The sequence below is a fragment of the Neolamprologus multifasciatus genome, chromosome 4, assembly GCF_963576455.1.
Source record: "Neolamprologus multifasciatus chromosome 4, fNeoMul1.2, whole genome shotgun sequence".
Classification (NCBI taxonomy): Eukaryota; Metazoa; Chordata; class Actinopteri; order Cichliformes; family Cichlidae; genus Neolamprologus; species Neolamprologus multifasciatus.
Window position 1 is genome coordinate 30023620 of NC_140442.1, and position 21198 is coordinate 30044817.

The following is a 21198-nucleotide window of genomic DNA, read 5'->3' on the forward strand; positions in this document are numbered from 1 at the left end:
GCCCAGAGATGTTATTCCGGGCTAGCCCTTCCGAGATGTATCCAGTCTGCAGTCAGAGATCTTATTCTGAGCCTCATGACCTCAGAAAAAAAAACTTAAAACACCTCTACATATATTTCAAGATAAAGGAAAATGGATTTGGAAAAACATAAACGTGTTAATTTTGTCAGATTATTCAGAATCAGTGGAGAAATTTGTAGCTTTTGGTAAGAAAACTGCAATCTGAGAAGTTATAAAACTGTTAAATAAATAATGACCTGAGTAAAGACACCAGTTCCTGTGTCATATTAAGATATAAGGAAGAACATAAAAAGTTCCATAAAATGAAAAAAATCAAATACAAGTTCCTCAAAGTTTGGAAAATGTATTTAATGTCAGCCCAATAGATTTATTTATTTCACTCGAGTCTTTAATTGTTAATAAAAGGCTTTCACAGTATAGAGACAACAATCACAGAAGTTAGTGTTCTGTGAAACTGGAGGAAGCACAGAGCTCAAGGTGAGGACGAGCTACAGACAGACCCACAGTCACTGCACACTTATCATTGTAGTAAAAAGCTCTGTAAGCTGTCCTGTGTTGACTCCACCAACACCTGCAATAACACATCAGCACTCGTCATCACGTTTTCCACTCTCATACTGAACAAAGATGACAGAGCAGTTCAGACAGCAGCTTTATTTTGTGCGCTCTCGTGTAAGACGATGAGTCGGGGTTGTACCATCAGGTTCAGCTGAGCGTTGTGCGATGTCATTGCTGTGAGTCAGCGTTCTGCAGCCGCCAGCGCCCGCCTTCCTTTTTCTCTGTTCTGCTTTTTTTGTCACAGACAGGGAGGACACCTCGTGATCGCATCTTATTGTAGGTTTACCTCAGTGCTCTGCTGGATGGGACCGGTTTGGAAAAACTAACAAGGAACAGAAAGTCTGAACGAAGGAACCAAAAGTCTACTTGAGTTACCGAAACTATGTTTTTGACCAATTATCTGTGTGAACTAGTAATTAACTGTACTTTATTCACACTTTCTCAGACATGTTTGTTAGGTACATTTGTTCAACTCATGTAGATGTAACCGGTGTGATTCTGCGTTGTGTCTGATAAAAAAGGTAAAAGAAAGAAAGACCTCCAAGTAAATCATTTGCCCACTCCAGCTCCTCTCCCACAGGGGAATTGTAGAAAAGGGGCTGGCATTTATTTTTACATTAAACATAAAGTATGCATTTACACGTAACATATTTGACATAAGATAAAACAAAAACATGAAATCCGACATACCTGATAACAAAGGTAAAAGAAAGAAAGACCTCCAAGTAAATAACTTGCCCACTCCAGCTCCTACGACCAAATACAAACAGTGGGGAAGAGGGTTAGCTCAACCCACCACAACTTCCAAGCTAGCAAGGAGTATATATTCATGCTAGCATTTATGGCGCCTAAAACACATTTATGATACACACATACCACACACTCATAACATCTAACAAAAAACAGGCTTAATAATTACAATAATTGAACTAAAATCACAATCAGAAACATCCAGGTGGCTAAATATGCATTATATGAGCGTTTTACAGTGTTGGAAAGAAATGACACCCACCTCTCCCACAGGGGAATTGTAGAAAAGGGGAGATGCAAAAGGGGTACACTGTATTTATAGGGTTGCACCAAAGAAGAAGAAGAAAAGGATGAGGAGGGGCTCTAACTGATAATGAACATAACTACAGGCTTGGAGGTCCTAAAAGTCAGGTATAAAAGGAACAGTTTGGGGGTTTAGAACACATTTTGGGTAATTATAACAATGTGATTTATGACCCTGTTACACAGACATGTAGACATGGTGAAGATGGTTCGCTGATGTTCAAACTGAGGATCAGAAAATGTGATTTACTCTGAACGTGGCTGTTGGTGTCAGACCGGCTGGTCCGAGTGTTCCTAAAGCTGCTGACCTGCTGGGATGTTTCCAACCAAGGTTTAAAATGCCATGTTGGTGTCAGAGGTCAGATGAGAAAAGTCAAACTGCTTGAAGCTGATAGTAAAGCAACAGTAATTCAAATAATCACTTGCAGAATAATATCTCCGAACACCCAGCATGTCAGCCCTTGAGCTCCAGCAGCAGCAGACCACAGCAGGTGTCACTCCTCAGCTAATAACAGGAAACTGAAGCTAAAAACTTTGATGTATGCATCCAGCAGGATAAACTATTTCACAAAGCTCAGGTCATCGCAAACTGGTTTCCTGAGCACGACAGTGAGTTCACTGCACTCAATATCAATCCAGTCGAGCACCTTTAGGATGTGGAGGAATGGGAGATAGCATCATGGACGTGCAGCTGACAAACCCATCGTGTCACATGGGCCAAAATGTCTGAGGCTTGTTTCCTGCACCTTGTTGAATCTGAAGAAGTAAAGATGTTCTGGAGACAAAAGGGGGCCGAGTGTATATCACCAACCAGGGCTGGACTGGGACAAAAAATCGGCCCGGGCATTTTGACTAGAGACCGGCCCACCAAAAATGTGATGTCATTCAGGGGTAAAACCGCAAAGGATTCTGGGAACTTGTGGCAAGCGGTACTAGCGCATGCAGGCTTTCAATTGAACTCAGTTACACAGCGATAAAAAGAAACACAAAAAATGGCAAGAAACTGTTGTATTATTAACTGCAACAGCCGGTGTTGTGCCAAAAAGTGATTGTCTGCCAAAAACTGATTTCCGGTATTTGCCAAAAAGTGATTGCTCGTATTTAAATTGCTATAAGTAACTTGTTGGGCTATAATATGTGAAACATATGTCAAATGCATCCCTCATGGATGACATAAAGTCATATTGAGCTACAAACAACATTAGTGTAACAAGGTAGAAGCCGCAATCAGTCTTTGGCAGTGACTTTTATATAATCTTTATTTATGCCGTTAAAAAAAGTCTAATTAACATTAAAAATGTCTTTTGTAAGAAGTAGTTGGACAGCAGAAATGACTCAAATATTACAATAGTTCTGTAAAAATATTTAAAGTGGGGATAAAGGAGCGGATTGGTTATAATGTAAGTACAATAACACAGAGTTGTAAAGATACTTGAAAAAACAGATAATTTTTTAATTCCATATATAGCCCCTTTGTAAACGCTGTTCACCGAAGTCTATTTACCAACATAGATATTACACATAAAAAATACACGCAGACATTGGAAATCAGTTTTTGGCACAACACCTGTTGCATGACAGCCACGGGAAGCCGACGGGTAAAGAGATCGGTTGTTATCGGAGAAACTGTTTAAGCCATGTTTCCGAAGTAACAAAGAGCCGATGGATGGTCTATAAGATTGCTAAACAAGGGGGCGGGTGCATCCGACCTCCTCGGCTGTAATTGGTCCAGCCCAGAGTCGATCATGACCAATTGGCCAATCCAACACCTTTCATTATTTATACCCTTCCAAAAAAAAAAAAAAAAAAAGTCGATCGGCCCATAAAAACAAAAAATCGCCAGCAGCCCACCGGGCAAATGCCCGGTATGTCCAATGGCCAGTCCAGCTATGTCACCAACTCACAACGGTTGCCTCGACGCACTTTTATAAAGGAAAAACGCTACAATAAGAGAGAAAACTAACAATCGGACTATGGGTAAGCACTTGGATACAGTGGAAAGAAAGAACTCCCTTTTAATAGGAAGAGACCTCCAGTAGAACCAGATCACAGCCACAATCAAACATATGAGCCAGTATGATGTTTACAATGTTGCTGTTTTCTTATAAAAAATAAATAATGCAGGGAAGTACATTCATATTTTTTAACCTTTTCTATGCATAAAATCATTTAAGAGACACGGATCAAATCAGTAGTTCGGATTTATTCATTTAAGTGTTGATGCAAAACGTGTAGCAGAGAAAAAAAGCTTTCAAAGATCCCAAATGGAAATCTACAGAGTTATTCTGCAATAGCACAGACAGTAGAAATATAACTTCCAAGAGAAAAACATTAGAAGCTAGAAAAGCTAATGTATTTGTGAGTAATGGGAAAAAGAAATAAAATAAATATACATTTCCAGACAATCGTTTTCTTTAAATATTAGTTTTTAAACAGACACACTTGACATTTGTTTGTTTTATTGGTTTTATTTCACAATGTGAATTTGGAAACAAATGAAATTACAGTATAATGTACAGCACAAGACACAGACACAGGAAGTTGGATCCATGTGCTGCTGCTTTTTGTTTGTTTTGCTGAGTCACTGACAGATCTGTGAGGCTGACACGGCTTCAAGTTGCAAAGTTCATAGTCCCCCCAGCTGAGATATTTCAATGCAGAACTCTTCAGTGCAGTTGAACTGGACTCCCTTTGGTGTGATCTGATTGCTCAGATGCGAACAGCATAATTAGCACCAAGATGCAGACCATAATTCTTTAGAAGCTCCAGGAGTGCAAACTTCAGCTAAATGCTTGATATTCTGACACCAAATCACACAAACTGCTGGAGTCGTTCTGGCAGCTTGAGGATAAAGCAGCATTTTAGCAAACACGGCCGCTCTGGAGTTCAGGGTTTTTATACGGGCACTCACAAGACCGTTCTGAACGAACAGTGGACGAGAGATGCAGTCCAAAAATTTACATTTTGGGTAGACACTTTACTTTGGAAAATATCATTCGATTTTAAGTCGAAGGGCTCTGCACATCTGATTTGTAGTAAACCCTCCTCTAAGTAAAGAAATACATCATAGCTCCATGAAGTGTGCAGGAGCTGGTGCACTACGAAGCTCGATCAAATCCTTCGTTTTCTGTGTCACAAAAGTTGCTCTCTTTCTACTAAATCACCATGGTAACTTATGCTGAACACAACCCGGTGCTTTGGTTTAGATCCTGAAGTAAAACATTTTCTCTGGATCTTTTCTTTACAGCATGTTTTAAGTACCTGCATGATATGTGCATTTGTTCAGCCAGACTTTATTAAACTGACTGAATGAAGGCAGCTGTAAAGTTACAGAATGAACAAATGTTTTTATACTTCATTCAAATCTGCTGCCTGATCTCATTCACGTGGCTGGATTTGCAGCTACGACAGGAGAAAGCTGATAAGCAGCGTCGAGGTTCCTGTTATCTCCAGCTGGGCTTTTAGGTTTTGTCGAGCCAGCGAACACAAACAAAGGCTGTGTTGAAGCTGTAGACCCTCTGATACCCGCTGCTTCCTCTACATGTAAGCTTCTGTTGTAGTTAAACCGCACATCTAATGTGTTTTAGCTGCTGTTTAGAAACAGGCGACACAAAGGGGTTTTTGAGGACCTCTCTGCTTACGTCACCAGATTGGAAGCATTATTTTGGCTTTTCTCTCAGAAAAACTTTAGTACATAAGTGTCGCTGTATTGTCAAAAACTAAATAAAATATATATATTGTTCACGTTTATCTGTATTCACTGAGAACTACCTTGTGAGCGCCCCCTGCTGTGACCTTTGCTGAATTGCACCTCATTTCTGAGCAGGAAGTGGAACTTTATCTATTTAATATCCACTGACGCTGCAACACCGGCGCGATAATCGGAGCCAAAGTTCTCCTGAGGTTTGTCACGGTTCGCGTGGATTATTCGCTAACGTGGAAAGAAATGTGAACATGACCTACTTTGAAATAACTTGTGACACCTGACCTCTTGTTTTATCTGCATAACAATTTATGGATGTGTACAAATCACCAATCAGACATGTGAGAGTTAATTAAAACACGCATAACAGAGGTAGAAAATCAGCAGGGTTATTATCATGATAGCATGTTGTGACTAAAATAAAGGAATCCCAACATTAAAGAGCAGCTGTTGTTAATAAACCTTTGATTTATTGATCGTTTTGAATAATCAAGCAAAATGTTGCAGTAGTTCTAATGATGTTACTTTGACTTTATTTAAAAACCAAACTGACAAACTCAACAATGACTTGATTATTCTGACGGGTAGCGACTGCTCTGCTCGATAAAGTAAACCGACATTTAAATGAAAATAGTGAAGATGCATGAAATGTTTTAGCGTCTCTACATCGACGGTCACGGGGACGTAAAAGGAAAAACCTTTCGTCTTAATCACAGTGAATATCTTTCGCCACATTTTCCATTTTAGGATCATTTTTAAACCATGTTGGCAACAAAAATCAGCTTTTATATGAGCAACACTGTTAACATGTGACCTGCATTGAATCCCTCATCTGTCTATTAAGTGCTTTATGTCACCCATTCCTAATATAATCTCAACATTTAATTTAACAATGTTTTTTTGCTTTTCTCCGTCCTTCCCTTCTGATTTCTGATTTTTCAGGTCACACTCAAACTGTAACTCTTTTCCTTCTTCCTGCCGTTCTGTTCTACGCTGTAGGAATCCACACACTCTTCCACTGCACAGCGCTTCTCCACATTTCTTCCAGGAATGACGGATGGCACCGAGTCCAGTCGAGCTCCCCGTCTTTCCCTTCCTGGTCCCCACACAGGCGCAGGGTTTTTAGTGGACTAGTGCAGGTGTGCTGGAGGTACTGGCAGCCCTGCAGGAGATCAGAAACAGTGAAGCGAGTGTAGGCGATTATATGAGGCAGGCCTGATTTGGGAGAAGGAACTCAATCGTACACTCAGGAGCTCAGTTTAATGCAAAACGAGTGAGCCTCACCTCAGCACTGCCCCAGTACCAGATGGCCTTGATGACACTGTGATTCGCCAGAGCCACAGTCAGCTGGTCTCGACTTCCTGTTATAACGTTTACCAGACCTGCTGGCAAGTCCGAGGACTGGAGCACCTGAGAAAGGTGCAGTAAAGATAACAACCAGTTTTTATGATTCACGGTGCTTTTTAATGCAGGAGCTGACTGAAATCAGCTGAGAAACCCGAAGACTTGCTTCAAGTCTACAGTCAAGTTTCCACTGACAGCCTCGTGATCGACTGCAGCTCACGCTGGGCTGACCAAGCACTTTTAATGCTGACCAACTTAGAGACACTGGCTAGAAACAGGCCCGCAACATGAAGGTACAATTTAAGACTTTCAAACTCTCCATTAGGAAGCATTATCTAACCAACAGTCGACTCACCTGCGTCTTTTTCTTTTTGCTTAGGCTGTACAAAAACATGTAGGCACCATGTCTTACAATAGCAGGCCAACCAAACACGTTCTGGGGGAACCCAGAATAGATGAAACACTGCAGATAACTAAAACAATCGTGACTCTATAAGCAGACTTTTCAAAAACCTTTTGAAGTTTGCACATTATTTCCATTTGAGTAAACAGCTGTTGCTTCCTTCAGACACTAAATACATTTCCAAGGTTTTACCTTTGATTAAAAACATCTTCAGAGCTTCTTTGCAACACGTAAAGCCAAATACGTGCACGCATGTTAGACGTGACGCGTTCAGCTGCACAGAGCTGTGCAGATTTACCCTCAAAGCCCTTTTAGCACTATGATGCATCAGCTAGGTGCAGACATTCAACACTCATCCGGTGATGATTTATTTCAGTACAGTTCATGTGTTCGACGCATGAAGACTCCTTTATCCTCGGCTCAGATCCCTTATGCCTGCACACTATCCTCAAATTATTATTAAGAGGCTAACACTCAGACAGATCACTATTTACCATCACACCAACAGCCACTTTAGAATCACATATTAGCCACAAGCTCAGCTTCGTGATGGTTAGTATGCTCGCTGTCGTGACCGTTGATCAATGGCTGCGAGGACTGTTCACAGAGATGGTGAACGGCTGTAATCACAGCACAGGATGACACACTGAGACAGCTGTTCTCATGTAGTCGGTCTCTTTGACTCTGTGCACCTGCGAGCGTAAACAGAGCGCAGCGTCCTGAGCAGTGTAAGCGATCTGCTGCAGTAGACGAGAAACACCAGCAAACGTGGTGGAGGACATCAAATGGACAAAATTATTTTTGCTTAACCCTTTAAGACCTACCATAGAACCAAGTCCGCCAGAGCTTCTATTATATTTTTACATGCTGTGGAGCCATTTTTGGGAGCATTTCAAGTTGATATACATCAATACAACCATTATAGCCCAGATTTTAATAATATGTCTGCATTAAGTGCATAGTAATTACATAAATTGCAAAAAAGTGCAATAAACTACAAAAATATTGAAAATCGTTTTTGTTTTTTTAACATATATTTCTAGTTAGAGAAATTTAAGAGGCTTATCCCTCAAAACTGTAAATACAAAAAAGTTGCACAAAATAGTTTCCCACCACAGGAAATTTATTTTGAGTGTCTTCATAGTTTTATTTTTGAAATACACCAATTTTTATACACTGCAGGAAAAACGAAAATAAATATTATAATGCAAATTTGCAAAAAAGCAGCATATGCATCAAAATAAACTATTTCCAGCAGTGCAATATGAGTCCTAAGCATCCCAGAAACCACACAGAAAGTCATAAAGTCAAAGATAACTTTTAAAAACACCAGTATAGGCTCATGAGGCCCTGATGGTAAAAAACTACATTTCCGCAAAAATGACGTCACTTCAGGTTTCGGGCGGGTCATGGTGGACATGCGATAATTCGTGCTGATGGTTGTAGGAAGTGTTATGAACAGCTGATCGGATCAGCAAAGCGTGTTTCTGGAATATTATGTTTTTGTTGCTGCAAGTGCTTTTTATGCAGTTTTTGCAAAACTATATGTGGAAGGAAACTGTGACCGAGGACAAGCTGATGGCATAAGATGTAAGTACAACTCCTCCGGTTTCATATGCAAAAGAAATTATTGCGCTAGCTCACGTGGTTGCAGAGCTACCGGGATTTAAAAGTAGTTACGCAAAACGGAGCGTGCTGCTCCGACCGGTTTTAAAGGGTTAAAGGCGCTTCTCATCACAGCTGACTGGCGTTTCTGCACGTGCACGATTACGTCATGCTGACAACTGAATGTAAAGTTAATCGACATGCTCACATAAGTGCCCGCACATGTTTAACATGGCTGCAGGATGGCGAGCCTCTCCTCTAGAATGACAGCAGCTCTGCTTCTGACCCACACAGTGGACTGACATTGTGTAGACTTGCACAATCACTAGTTTGACCTCTAAGTTAAGACGATGTTCAGGTCAGCTGCCTCTGAATAACAAACACGTATTTCTTCAGTTCGTGTTACTTTTGTTCCTCCGACTTCTGCGTGTTTGACTTTGTGCTCTGAAACATCAACTTCTCTCTAAAGCGTCCCTGCCACCTGCCTCGCAGCACATTTATACACTTACCTTGATGAATGCCAAGACAGGCAGTGGATACTTTTGACTGGGGACCATAACAACAGCGTTGCCTGTGGCAATAGTTGCCCCAAGCACGGTTACCATGGAGAGGAGGGGATTGTAGTCAGGTAGGACGACCCCCATGACTCCCAGGGCTTCAGGGACGGAGAGAGCGGAGCCAGAGTTTGGCATGGGCTGAAGGAGAGGGGAACAACGAGCGTCAGACGGCCTCAGCTGATACTTTCTGTTATGTTTCAGCATCTTTGTGTAACATGAAAGGTCTCACCAGTGCTCCTCCCTGGACTTTGTCACAGTAAGCGGCCCAAACGCTGAGCCTGGTAACGCTGAGCTCCACCTCCTTCTCAGCCTCGTCCATTGACAGGCCGGTCTGTGTGTTGATGGCTGCAGCTATGTCCCGCTTCTTCGCCTCGAGGCCCTTGGCCAGAGAGTAGAGTGACTGGGCACGTGCAGACGCGCTCTTTTTCATCCAGCTACAAGAGACAAAGAAATACATCAACAATAATATAAATAAACCTGATGCCATTTGTCAGGTCATACGTCATTACCGTGGATAAAATCTATAAACTGTTAAAGACTGCGATGAGTGATGGCCACACGTCCTGCTTCACTGCTTGTGTTTGTGAGATTTCAGTGGAATAAAACTCTGTAAGTAGTTTGTGTCGAGTTCATGACTTTTCATCTGTTCCCACAGTCGAGTTGTACATTGATGGTAAACGCCACAGCGCGGCCCTACAGTCGCCCGGCTGATAAGAGCAGGAAGGCTCAGAGGACTCCGTCTACATGTTGTGTGTATGGAGTAAAAATGTAACAAACCATATTAAAGTTTGTTACTTTAATATGGTTTGTTACTCTGCTCAGTTCACTCTCCAGATTTCTACTTTGTGACTCTACTACTCGAACAGCCTCGTCTGACTCGAAGTTAAAAATATTAACATTTCTTTAGTGTCTCTGTCGTAGATGCAGAATTTTATTTTAAATCCTTCTCAAGCTCTTAAATAATCACATCTTAAAACCAACAGAGCACTCTGCTCTCAGACTGGCAGTTTCTTAAAGCAGAAGCAGCTTTCAGGCCTTCTGTGGCTGCACAGGTGCAGGTGTGGGAGGTGTGGGAGGTGAACTCTGTCTCCACTTTTAAGAAAAGACTTGAAACAACCTGTGAAACCATCCAGACATACTGAGCCCAAAGCTTTTGGCTAACAGGGATGATTCGTACCCACATCATTACTTGATGGCTTTTCCACTAATATACTGACTACATATCTGTGCAGTTTCATAAACTCAACAACACCTGTTGTGCGAGTACACAAACCTCAGTTGTGTTTTTGGTTTTTGTGAATGACGTGTACGTGTTTGCGCTCTCACCCTGGCTGGACTTTGACAGCAGCCTCCACAGCATTGCGAACGTCCTTCCGGCCCCCGTCTGGGCAGTAGGCCAACGGACCACCACTACCACCTGGTGGCCGCACAGCCACACTGCAGCCAGACACTGACTTACATGCTTTACCAGCAACAAACTGCAGGTGGGACTGAGGGGCTCTAGGAAAAGAAAGAAATGTCTGTAATGATGCGATTAGTGCTGTGCAACACATTTACCAGAAAATAGAAACGTGGTGTTTACACAGCTATGATGCTTCACCAACATACCTGGCAGGGTCCGACTCAGCAGGGATGACAGGTGGGGACGTTTCTGTTCCGAACTGCGCGTAGTCCATGGAGACGGGGGAGGAGCGAGGAAGAGGGGGGGAGGAAGAGGAGGGGCGTAGAAACTGGTACAGACCCTGACAGAATAAAGAGGGGATATAATTATGGAGTGAGTGATTTATGTGGGCGTGGGGATGTTTTGCCCTGCAGGAGCTGGTGACCAAAAAGAATATTTAAAGACGAGGTTATTAGTGCTGCGTGGCTGTAAGAGCCTAACAGCAAACACTAAACTAAGAACAGGGAGACGACACCCAGGGGAAGTTGGATTAGAGCTGGGCGATAGAACGATAACGATATGTATTGCGAAATAACCTTTTCTCGATAGAAAAGTTAAACTATTGCGATAGACCTCACTGCTCTTGTCCTCTTAAAAAAAAAAAAAACAGAAGAACAGCCAATCCAAATTAAGTAGCGCAGAGCCAAACCAATCACAGCTGCAGCGTCACGTCAGGTGTTACGTACAGCCGCACATGTGTATTTGTTTGGGAAGCAGCCAGCCGCTGTGCCGGCCGGGTAACGGAGGAAATGAGTGCCGACTAAAGAAAAACCAACCGAGAGCGTGAGCGAAGGTTACCGAAGAGAAAACAGATGATGGTTCCAATGACGGAGAGATTGTCGAGCAGAAGAGCCACAGAAGTTCTGTAGTGTGAAGGTATTTCGGCTATTTCAAGTCTGACAAAAACAGAGTAGCCACTGTAAATGTGCCGAAAGCAAGTCTGGAAATACAATAAGGTGGTGCATGCTCAGTCTCTGACTGGAAGCGCTAATTCGTCATTCGGCTTTTGTCAGACTAAAGTAACTGTTAAACTGTTTGAAAAGCTCAGCTATACAACAAGGAGAGATCGAGAATTTCCTTTTAGTTCTCAGTAGGGATGGGTACCGGTATCCGGTGCCATGATGGCACCGGTTCTGACATAAACGGTAGTAACCAGACCGAAAAGCAGCGCACATTTCGGTGCTTTATTTCGGTGCTTTTTTTTCCTGAGATGTGATACACTTTGAATTCTAGCCAATCCGGGGATAGTAGGCGGGTCCAGGTACGTACGTTCTTTTAGAGCAGAGCTACAGATTAAAAATGCCCAAGGCGAAGAGGTCAAAAGTCTGGCTGTACTTCACAGCAAAAGATGCAAACTCAGCAGCCTGCAACAAGTGCTTTAAGGTGATACTGTGGAAAGGAGGTAACACCTCAAATCTGATGAAACACCTGGCGACACATAGCGTTTTTTTAAAAGCCGAAAAATGCGCCGTATTTGATAGCTTGCTGCGAGACCTCACATCGAGCGCATCTACTGCAGGTGTGGTGCCTGTTATCGGACGAAGAGTTAGCAACATCCCCCAAAAAGCTGAAGAGGAGAGTCCTGGCCCCTAGCCCTGCCAGTGTAGCAGAAATGATGAGGATGATGATGCAGCAGCAGCAGCCGTTCTTCTCTGCGTGAGTAGCTTAATGTTGTTAGTGTATAATTTACGTTGAGTAGGCTAACCACGTTATTACATTAATGTATGTAAGGTGAACTAGCAAACATCATCATAGCTACATGCAGCTGTCTTCTTGTTTGATGGCAGATACTCCCTTCACCCTGGCCAAAAAGGCTAAAATGACCAAATAAAAAGTGGGAAACAGCTAAACATGAGAGGTTTTTGGACAAAGTTTTTGTTTTTTCCATTGTTTAAGCACTGCTTCCAGCCAAGAGAGATACCATATATGCCCCATAGCTGCAGAAAAGGCTAACATTGTTATCTTTTTACAAAAAAAACAGCTGAACATGAGAGGTTTTTGGACCAATTTTGTGTTCTCCATTCTTTAAGCACCGGTTCGAGCACCGTTTAAGCACCGGCACCGTTTCAAAAGTACCGGTTTGGCACCGGTATCAGATAAAACCTAAACGATACCCATCCCTAGTTCTCAGTTTATTTGATATTGACAAAAGTTAGTCAATCTTGTTCTTCTGTAAAACAAACTAAGATTTATTTTTAGAATTAATATTTTGTTTCTAAGTTTCTAAATTGACAATTTAGTCTGTTTTGTTTGTTCTGTTTTGAAACTTAAACGCTTTAGCGGCTGCCTTTTGTGTAGTTTGCAATATTTGCCTTTATTTATCTGAAAAATGTTCCTTAAGTACATCTACCCTGTTGAACTTATTATGGGAAATAAATATTTAAATCAAAACAAGCTGCTGATTATTTCACATTTTACTTGTGAGCAACGGCACATTTAAATCTTACAAATATAGTTATTTGGCTCACGATATATATATCACGATATATATATATCGTGATATATATATCGTGATATATATATCGTGATATATATATATCACGATATATATATATCGTGATATATATATCGTGATATATATCACAATATATATATATATATCACAATATATATATCACAATATATATATTGTGATATATATATATATTGTGATATATATCACGATATATATATCACAATATATACATATATCACAATATATATATATATTGTGATATATGTATATATATATTGTGATATATATTGTGATATATATATATATCGTGATATATATCACAATATATATATATATCACGATATATATCACAATATATATCACGATATATATATATCACGATATATATATATCGTGATATATATATCGTGATATATATCACAATATATATATATATCACAATATATATATCGTGATATATATTGTGATATATATATTGTGATATATATATTGTGATATATATATTGTGATATATATCACAATATATATATATATCACAATATATATATCACAATATATATATACATATATCACAATATATATATATTGTGATATATATATATTGTGATATATATATCGTGATATATATCACAATATATATATATATCACGATATATATCACAATATATATCGTGATATATATTGTGATATATATATCACGATATATATATCACGATATATATTGTGATATATATCGTGATATATATATTGTGATATATATATTGTGATATATATCACGATATATATCACAATATATATCACGATATATATCACAATATATATCGTTATCGCCTGAAATGAAAAAAACATATCATGATATGAAAAAAATCTCATATCGCCCAGCTCTAAGTTGGATTCAAACATTGAACTACACCAGCATGTGTAAGCAGTGTTCCTGATCCAGGCTCTGTCGGCCTGTCAAAACCACAAACTCCTGAAACAAACCTCCTGTCCTCCATCGGTGCAGGTCCCGCTGTCTTTGTGACCGGAGACGGGCAGACAGGGGTCACAGACGGAGTGGGAATTCACCCACACAGAGCCAACTGACAAACTGGGAGGACACGAAGAAGAAATATTCATTTTAAAAAAGGAAATAAATATGAATTTTAGCACTAAATGGACAGTCACGAGATGTGAAGCCGACCATGAAAGTCGATGTATTCGCTTTACACCGAGCACAGGTGGTTGTGAAGAAATGAGCAGTGTTGGTCAAGTTACTTGAAAAAAGTAATCAGTAACTAATTACTGATTACTTCCCCAAAAAAGTAATCCCGTTACTTTACTGATTACTTATTTTCAAAAGTAATTACTTAGTTACTTTTTAAAAACACGATTTACAACCTGAATAGGTGATAAAGTGATAGATCTTTCAGCCCAATTCTACTTTTTCTACATAATCATCATACAAAATGTAATCAAATGGAAAAGTCTCTTTTTTAAAACTTGTTTTGTTAGTTTTAATCTTTTAACTTTATGCATCAAGCAAACATTTAATTATCTGCAACATTCTCTGACTGGAGGAAATTAGTTTAATATTTAAACCTATTTTCTGCACATTCCAACACATAAAATAAAATATTTTGTGTGTTTACACTCAGTCTTTCAAATAGATGCAAGTAAAACACAGCAGAAAATAAATAAAGTCAAAGACTAGCGGTCCTGTTGCTCTATTTTCACCTGTAAAGCAGGAGTGGGGTAGGCGGAGGTTTACCCTGGTGCAGGTGTGCAGCGGTCAGTGGAAGAATCCGCGAGTTTCTCTGTGAGTTTCCCATTACGTCGTAGCTACTCGGTGCTTGCTCGGAAGTTTAGGGGTTTTTTCGCTGTAAAAAGAAGTTTTCTTCCCACGCACAACGGACACTAATGTTTTTGTCACTTTTTATGGAATCAAACTCAAAGTAAGGTCAGTACTTCCACGCTTTAAACGCTGCACGCTCATACTCTCTCTGCACTCGATATATGATCCATTGTTGATCTGCACACAGCTGTTGTCACGAACGTCGCACTCGCTTACGTCACTGTCATGAGACATTCTCGCAAAAAAATCACGGTTTTAGTAACGCAGTAACGCAGCATTCCTACGGGAAAGTAACGGTAATCTAATTACCGTTTTTGCAATAGTAATCCCTTACTTTACTCGTTACTTGAAAAAAGTAATCGGATTGCCCATCTCTGATTTTAACCAACTTTGGGAAGGACTGCCTAAAGCTAGTATATGTATATGAAAGTAAGAAGAAAAGTCAACAAATAAACGAAGAGAAGGAGGAAACAGACGGTTAGCAGAAGATTAACAGAAAGCAGAGAGCTGCACCTCTTAGCCGTCTCCAGAGCGAGCGTCAGGTCTTCGGTCCAGATGGATGCTGCCTGACCGTGAGGACTGTGGTTCCCTGCACAGGGAGGAAAATGTTACTCTGGCTCCTTAGTCAACACATGGTCTCTGATAATGATGCAAATACAACCCTTTAAAAACCCTGAAACCTTTTTCACGTTGGTGTCTTATATGAGACGTTTTCACATGAAGGTTCTTACCAAGAGTCACGGCTTCTGTGTTGCTTCTGAAGGTGATGAGGGGCAGCAGTGGTCCAGGACAGGGGTCGAGCACACACGGTGAGGAGGGGGCCACCCCGCAGAGCACAGTGGGAGGATACTGGGCGCCTGACGTGGGATCAGCACAGGACTGAACCAACTAAGAAGAGATTATTTAATAAGTTCGTTGAATCTTTTCCTGCCATTAACATTTTTAAACCCTGATGTCGTCTTACTAACCGTGGCTCCCAGCTGCTGAGCTTCCTGCACAGCAGCATCCACCCGTTTCCTGTCTGCCTCACTGGGCAGGGTCACACATTTCATCTTGGCCATTCGCAACCTGAGATGGGCAACAACACTGTCCACCACACTCTCCTGCACACACAACACCCAGAAGACCTGCAGGCAGAGGGGAGGAGAGTCAAACAGGCTCAGGGATGTGTCGCTGGAGTAAGAGTCAGCTCGTCGCTCTAGAAGCGTACCTCTTTCTTCTTCCTGAAGGCGGCCTCCATCACCTCATCCACGGCACTGTTGATATCTGCCGACTCAAAGATGATGAAGGGACAGGTGGAGCCTACGCACGGTGACACCGACACAGGAACTCCCATCCCTGCTGTGGCCTTACGCAGCATCACTCCGTCCTCAAAGAGCAGGGAAACATGTTCTTACACACAGATCAGATCTTAGTGGGGACGTCTAATTGACATAATGCTTTCCCTAACCCTAATCATCAAAAATCAATGCCTAAGCCTAACCACAACCTAACAGTAACTGACACCAAAACCACATTAAGAGTCTCAAAAATGCCCTCAAACTTGAAGGGACAGGCATTTTGCCCCCATAAGGCAGGGTGGGGACCTCCAGGCCTCGAGGGCCGGTGTCCTGCAGGCTTTAGATCTCACCCTGGGTCAACACACCTGAATCACATGATGAGTTCATTACCAGGCCTCTGGAGAACTTCAAGACATGTTGAGGAGCTAATCTAGCCATTTAAATCAGCTGTGTTGGCTCAAGGACACATCTAAACCCTGCAGGACATCGGCCCTCGATGCCTGGAGTTTCCCCCCCCCCGCCATAAGGGCTGTTGGTCCCCACAAGTATAGTAAGATTCCCATTTCTGGTCCCACACAGATATGTAAACATGGCACACAAACACACCTCCTTGTTGCCGCAGTAGTTGACGTAACTGATGCTGTGGTTCTGGGCCACTTTGACACCCAGTGTTATGTCACTTCCTGTTAGCACATTAAGAGCCCCAGCAGGAAGTCCTGCTCCTGTAAAAAGCTGAGCCAGTAGCAGTACTGGGGGGGCCGTGCTCTGACCGGGGACAACCACCACAGAGTTGCCTGGAAGGAAGAAGCATTCATTTATACCTCACAGCTCCTCTTCACCACAAATAAAGATATAAAACCTAAACAATTAACCCTTTAAGACCTACCATAGAACCAAGTCCACCAGAGCTTATATTATATGTTTACCTGCTGTGGAGCCATTTTTGGGAGCATTTCAAGTTGCTATACATCAATACAACCATTACAGCCTAGATTTTAATAATATGTCTGCATTAAGTGCATAGTAATTACATAAATTGCAAAAAAAGTGCAACAAACTACAAAAAAATTGAAAATCGTTTTTGTTTTTTTAACATATATTTCTAGTTAGAGAAATTTAAGAGGCTTATCCCTCAAAACTGTAAATACAAAAAAGTTGCACAAAATAGTTTCCCACCACAGGAAATTTATTTTGAGTGTCTTCATAGTTTTATTTTTGAAATACACCAATTTTTATACACTGCAGGAAAAACAAAAATAAATATTATAATGCAAATTTGCAAAAAAGCAGCATATGCATCAAAATAAACTATTTCCAGCAGTGCAATATGAGTCCTAAGCATCCCAGAAACCACACAGAAAGTCATAAAGTCAAAGATAACTTTTAAAAACACCAGTATAGGCTCATGAGGCCCTGATGAAACTACTGAAACTACATTTCCGCGAAAATGACGTCACTTCCGGTTTCGGGCAGGTCATGGTGGACATGCGATAGTTCACACTGATGGACGTAGGAAGTGTTACAAACAGCTGATCGGATCAGCAAAGCGTGTTTCTGGAATATTATGTTTTTGTTGCTGCAAGTGCTTTTTATGCAGTTTTTGCAAAGCTATATGTGGAAGGAAACTGTGACCGAGGACAAGCTGATGGCATAAGATGTAAGTACAACTCTTCCGGTTTCATATGCAAAAAAAATTATTGCGCTAGCTCACGTGGTTGCAGAGCTACCGGGATTTAAAAGTAGTTACACAAAACAGAGCGTGCTGCTCTGACCGGCTTTAAAGGGTTAAGATGATAACAGATTACAAACAAGACATAATTGGCTTCTCTCTCATGACGAATCTTAAGCTACACAACTTTTGCCTTTGGATGAATTTTCTGGTATTTAATAAACCAAATAATTTATTAATCAACTAAAGTATGGATCGATGAATGTAACCACAGGCTGCACGGCTCTTTGGGGGTTGATGAGAGACGTGCTTTGATGTTTTCCCATATCAAAGATCTGGATACATTTGATAGTAATTAAGATCTAACAACGGACCACAAACACCAGTTCTGAAAGTTGGGACACTGCAGGAAACGTAAATAAGAACCAAATGAATCTCTTATAAAATAGTATTTCATCTCAAATGTTTAAACGGAAACGTTTCAGTGTTTCACTTTTAAACTCAGGTATTAAGAACATCTGAGTGTTCAGAGTTGATGTTAGAGTCAGGTTAGGCTTCAGCTACAAACATCGGTGTGTGTTTTACCCATAGCCAGTGCTGGCAGGACTTTGAGCAGAAGAGAATAGAGAGGACAGTCTCTCGAGGTCACCACTGCCACCACACCTGGAGGATAAAAAAGAAGCAAAATTAGGAAACAACACAATAAAAAGACTGAGAGCACTTTGTAAAGACAGCTGAATTCACTCACCCAGAGGTGTCCAGTCAGCGAGGAGTGTGTCTCTGAGCTGCGCCCAGCTGCTGTAGAACTGCAGCAGCCTGAGCAGGGCGGCGGTGGAGCAGGAGGCCTCACAGAGCTCACACAGCTCTGAGAGACACTGGCCGTGCTGCCCGAGGACGCTCACCAACCTGTTAGAGGACAGAAATGCATCTGTATGTTAAACTGGTGGCTCAAAAACAAAGCAGGAGGTGTGTGAATGTGTGTTTGTTGGACCTGAGGAGCACTTTGGCCCTTTGGTTGCAGCTCAGGCTGCTCCAGGACTTGAAACCGTTAACAGCAGAGGAGGCACACTGGGAAATATCAGCTTCTTCAGCGCATGCTGTGCTGCATACAATACTTCCTGGAGAGCAGGCAGGCAAAACACTGTGACCATCATTATCATTGGGATGTTTGTAAAAAGTCTGAAACACTGACTGGTAATGAAAATGTTTTAACGTCTGTGTAACTGTGTGCTTGGCTGCTCTCACCTTTAGAATCAGCCGAGGAGCAGCTCCGTCCGTCTGCTGAACAGACAAATTTACCGTCAATGAAGAGACCCAGAGAACAGGAATGATGCTCCAGCCAGGCCTGAGGAAGAAGAAAGGGAACAGGGGAAGGATCGCTCACTCACACACAGATTCAGTTTTGTTAGAAGGTTACTGCAGATTTGTGAAAATCCTTGAATTAAAGTAAAAAAAATCTTGCTTCCCTTTTATCAAACGGTGCCTGTATGAGCACAGAGGAGGATGAGGATGCCGAACATCTCAGACAAGCTGGAGTCTTACAGGTAAAGAAGGGGAGGTCCTTCTAATGTTTTTGCAAATCTAAGCATTTGCATATAAGATGTGCATTATTTTGAAAATAAGAAAACTACAGTCTGTCGCACTCTAAACATTTTAAATCCACAACATGTTAACATTGTTATTAGCACACTCGTGAAGTTATGGCCTGCAGATGAGCAGCACCCAAAACCAAAAAAATCTTTTTACTGGTTGAAGAGACCAATAAACATGGCAGTGACTGATAACGCCGGGTCGGCAAAGTGAAGAGTGTCAGCTGTTTACAGACTGAAGACCAAAGTACAGACAGAGCTCAACTCTGCAAAGCACCAACAGCATTATTTAGCAGTATGTATGAACTCAGTCGTGGTGCTGGTACTATGGTCTCTGCTCTACATGATGTGGGCTGTCAAATTACAGCATGCTAGTGGTTTGAGTGCTTATCCAGTAATTTATAGAGGTGGGAATCACCATACATCCCACGATACGATATTATTGCAATTTTTTAAAGATATTTTGCGATATTCAGATTCTGTACATAAAGATAAACTTTATCAATATTCATTTTCTCTAATATCAAAGTCTCACACTCAGTCTTTCTCTCATTTCAGTTTGATTGTTGACAAACTGAACGGTTTGTATTACAGTCTAGTCCAACTTAACTGAATCAACCATCTGGTACAATTATAGCTATTCTGAACTATGCAGTTTATGAAAACTATGCAGCCCCTTCAGCAACTGAAGAATTTGAAAGTAAATTAAAACAAAATATAATTTTACATTAAATAAAAAAGTTTTAAACTGAATTAAAATAAAACATGTCTTAAATTAAAATAAGTAAACTGTCATGTTTATTGCTGCCATAAAAAAGTTAAACACATTTGGACAGTGAAGGAATGTCAGGATTCTTGCTCAGAAAAAGGATCAACATGCTCTGAAGTCAGAGCACAAAAACCTTTTTGTAACAAAGTATCGATTTCTGCTGTCCCTGTATCCATACATTATTAGCAAACAAAATATCACCATACTACATAGTATCCATTTTTTCCCTCACCCCTAGTAGCCAGCTGATTTTACTTAGTTTTAGCAGGCCTGAACATGAACGAGGGGTAAACCTTTATTGAGAGAATCCATCTTCTACATTTGGTATTTGGCAGAAGCTCCTGTTAAACTCTTTTCAAGTTCACGTAAAAAGAGGAAACCCCTAAAATGTTTTTCAGGGACTACGGTGGGATACGGACATAAAAAAAGAAACAATCTACATGAACAGTAATCTCTTGACACATTATAATGTAATCATGTGTCTAGTTATGTCACATGTTTGTCTTGTGAGGGACACTGGGCTAACAGTTAAGCAATTTCACGAGTTCAATAACCTACATAGGTATCCACTAACTCCGCAGCACAGCATGCTAGCATCTGTGAGTAAGTTTAGTTTTAAAGCGGTCTCCTACTATGAATCTGAACGTAATCTGTACCTGTGCAGTAGCAGTGCTAGAAGTTGCTGCTGGCCCGTACTCCATGCTTTGAAAAATCTCGTACACAGTCTTGGTGCTGCTAACAGCCATAATAAGAAGAAACCACTGTGGGAGCAAATCTCGTCGTCGCTGTGCGTGGTCGTTCTTGGATGGAGTTAGGAAGAATACGAAGAGAGAAAGCTGGCAGAAGGGGAACTCGAGCGTCACTCTGACTCTGAAAGAAACGTGCTAGCTTCCCTGAGCTGCCAGAAAGAGAGCGAG

At 41.1% G+C, this 21198-nt stretch overlaps 2 protein-coding genes and 1 long non-coding RNA gene across 5 annotated transcripts in view; 2 read left to right on the top strand and 1 right to left on the bottom strand.

The window, feature by feature from the left end:
* The first annotated feature begins 418 nt into the window (after positions 1-418).
* Positions 419-6014, top strand: LOC146520791 (uncharacterized). Its single transcript, XR_014873767.1, has 2 exons — positions 419-2430; positions 3520-6014. It is a non-coding gene; the product is annotated as an uncharacterized LOC146520791 (long non-coding RNA).
* On the bottom strand, positions 5611-21188 carry aldh16a1 (aldehyde dehydrogenase 16 family, member A1). The gene is made up of 17 exons (XM_085157373.1): positions 20938-21188; positions 19169-19268; positions 18915-19041; positions 18672-18829; positions 18509-18586; positions 16861-17048; positions 16185-16343; positions 15943-16101; positions 15706-15862; positions 15488-15563; positions 14125-14230; positions 10853-10986; positions 10571-10744; positions 9474-9678; positions 9197-9382; positions 6620-6745; positions 5611-6497 (listed from the first exon to the last, which is right to left on the bottom strand). Exons 1-17 carry the CDS (start codon positions 21025-21027, stop codon positions 6324-6326), a joined length of 2397 nt encoding a protein of 798 aa, XP_085013499.1. The 5' UTR covers positions 21028-21188; the 3' UTR covers positions 5611-6323.
* The window catches only part of LOC146520793 (uncharacterized), a 122094-nt gene continuing 115615 nt past the window's right edge, over positions 14720-21198 (top strand). The window contains exon 1 of one of the 3 annotated variants that reach the window (XM_085157391.1): positions 14720-15079. The gene's annotated coding sequence lies outside the window, so the exon portion shown is untranslated. The remainder of the gene's footprint in view (positions 15080-21198) is intronic. The other 2 variants (XM_085157389.1, XM_085157388.1) reach the window with 2 other exon arrangements.

Bases quoted from the DNA above. Each gene is read 5' to 3' on its own strand.
- aldh16a1 (XM_085157373.1), bottom strand. From the start codon at position 21,027: ATGGCTGTTAGCAGCACCAAGACTGTGTACGAGATTTTTCAAAGCATG. The intron at 19,269-20,937 runs GTACAGATTACG...CTTCTTCCTCAG, and splicing joins CTAGCACTGCTACTGCACAG to GCCTGGCTGGAGCATCATTC. The intron at 9,383-9,473 runs GTGAGACCTTTC...CCTCTCCTTCAG, and splicing joins AAGTCCAGGGAGGAGCACTG to CCCATGCCAAACTCTGGCTC.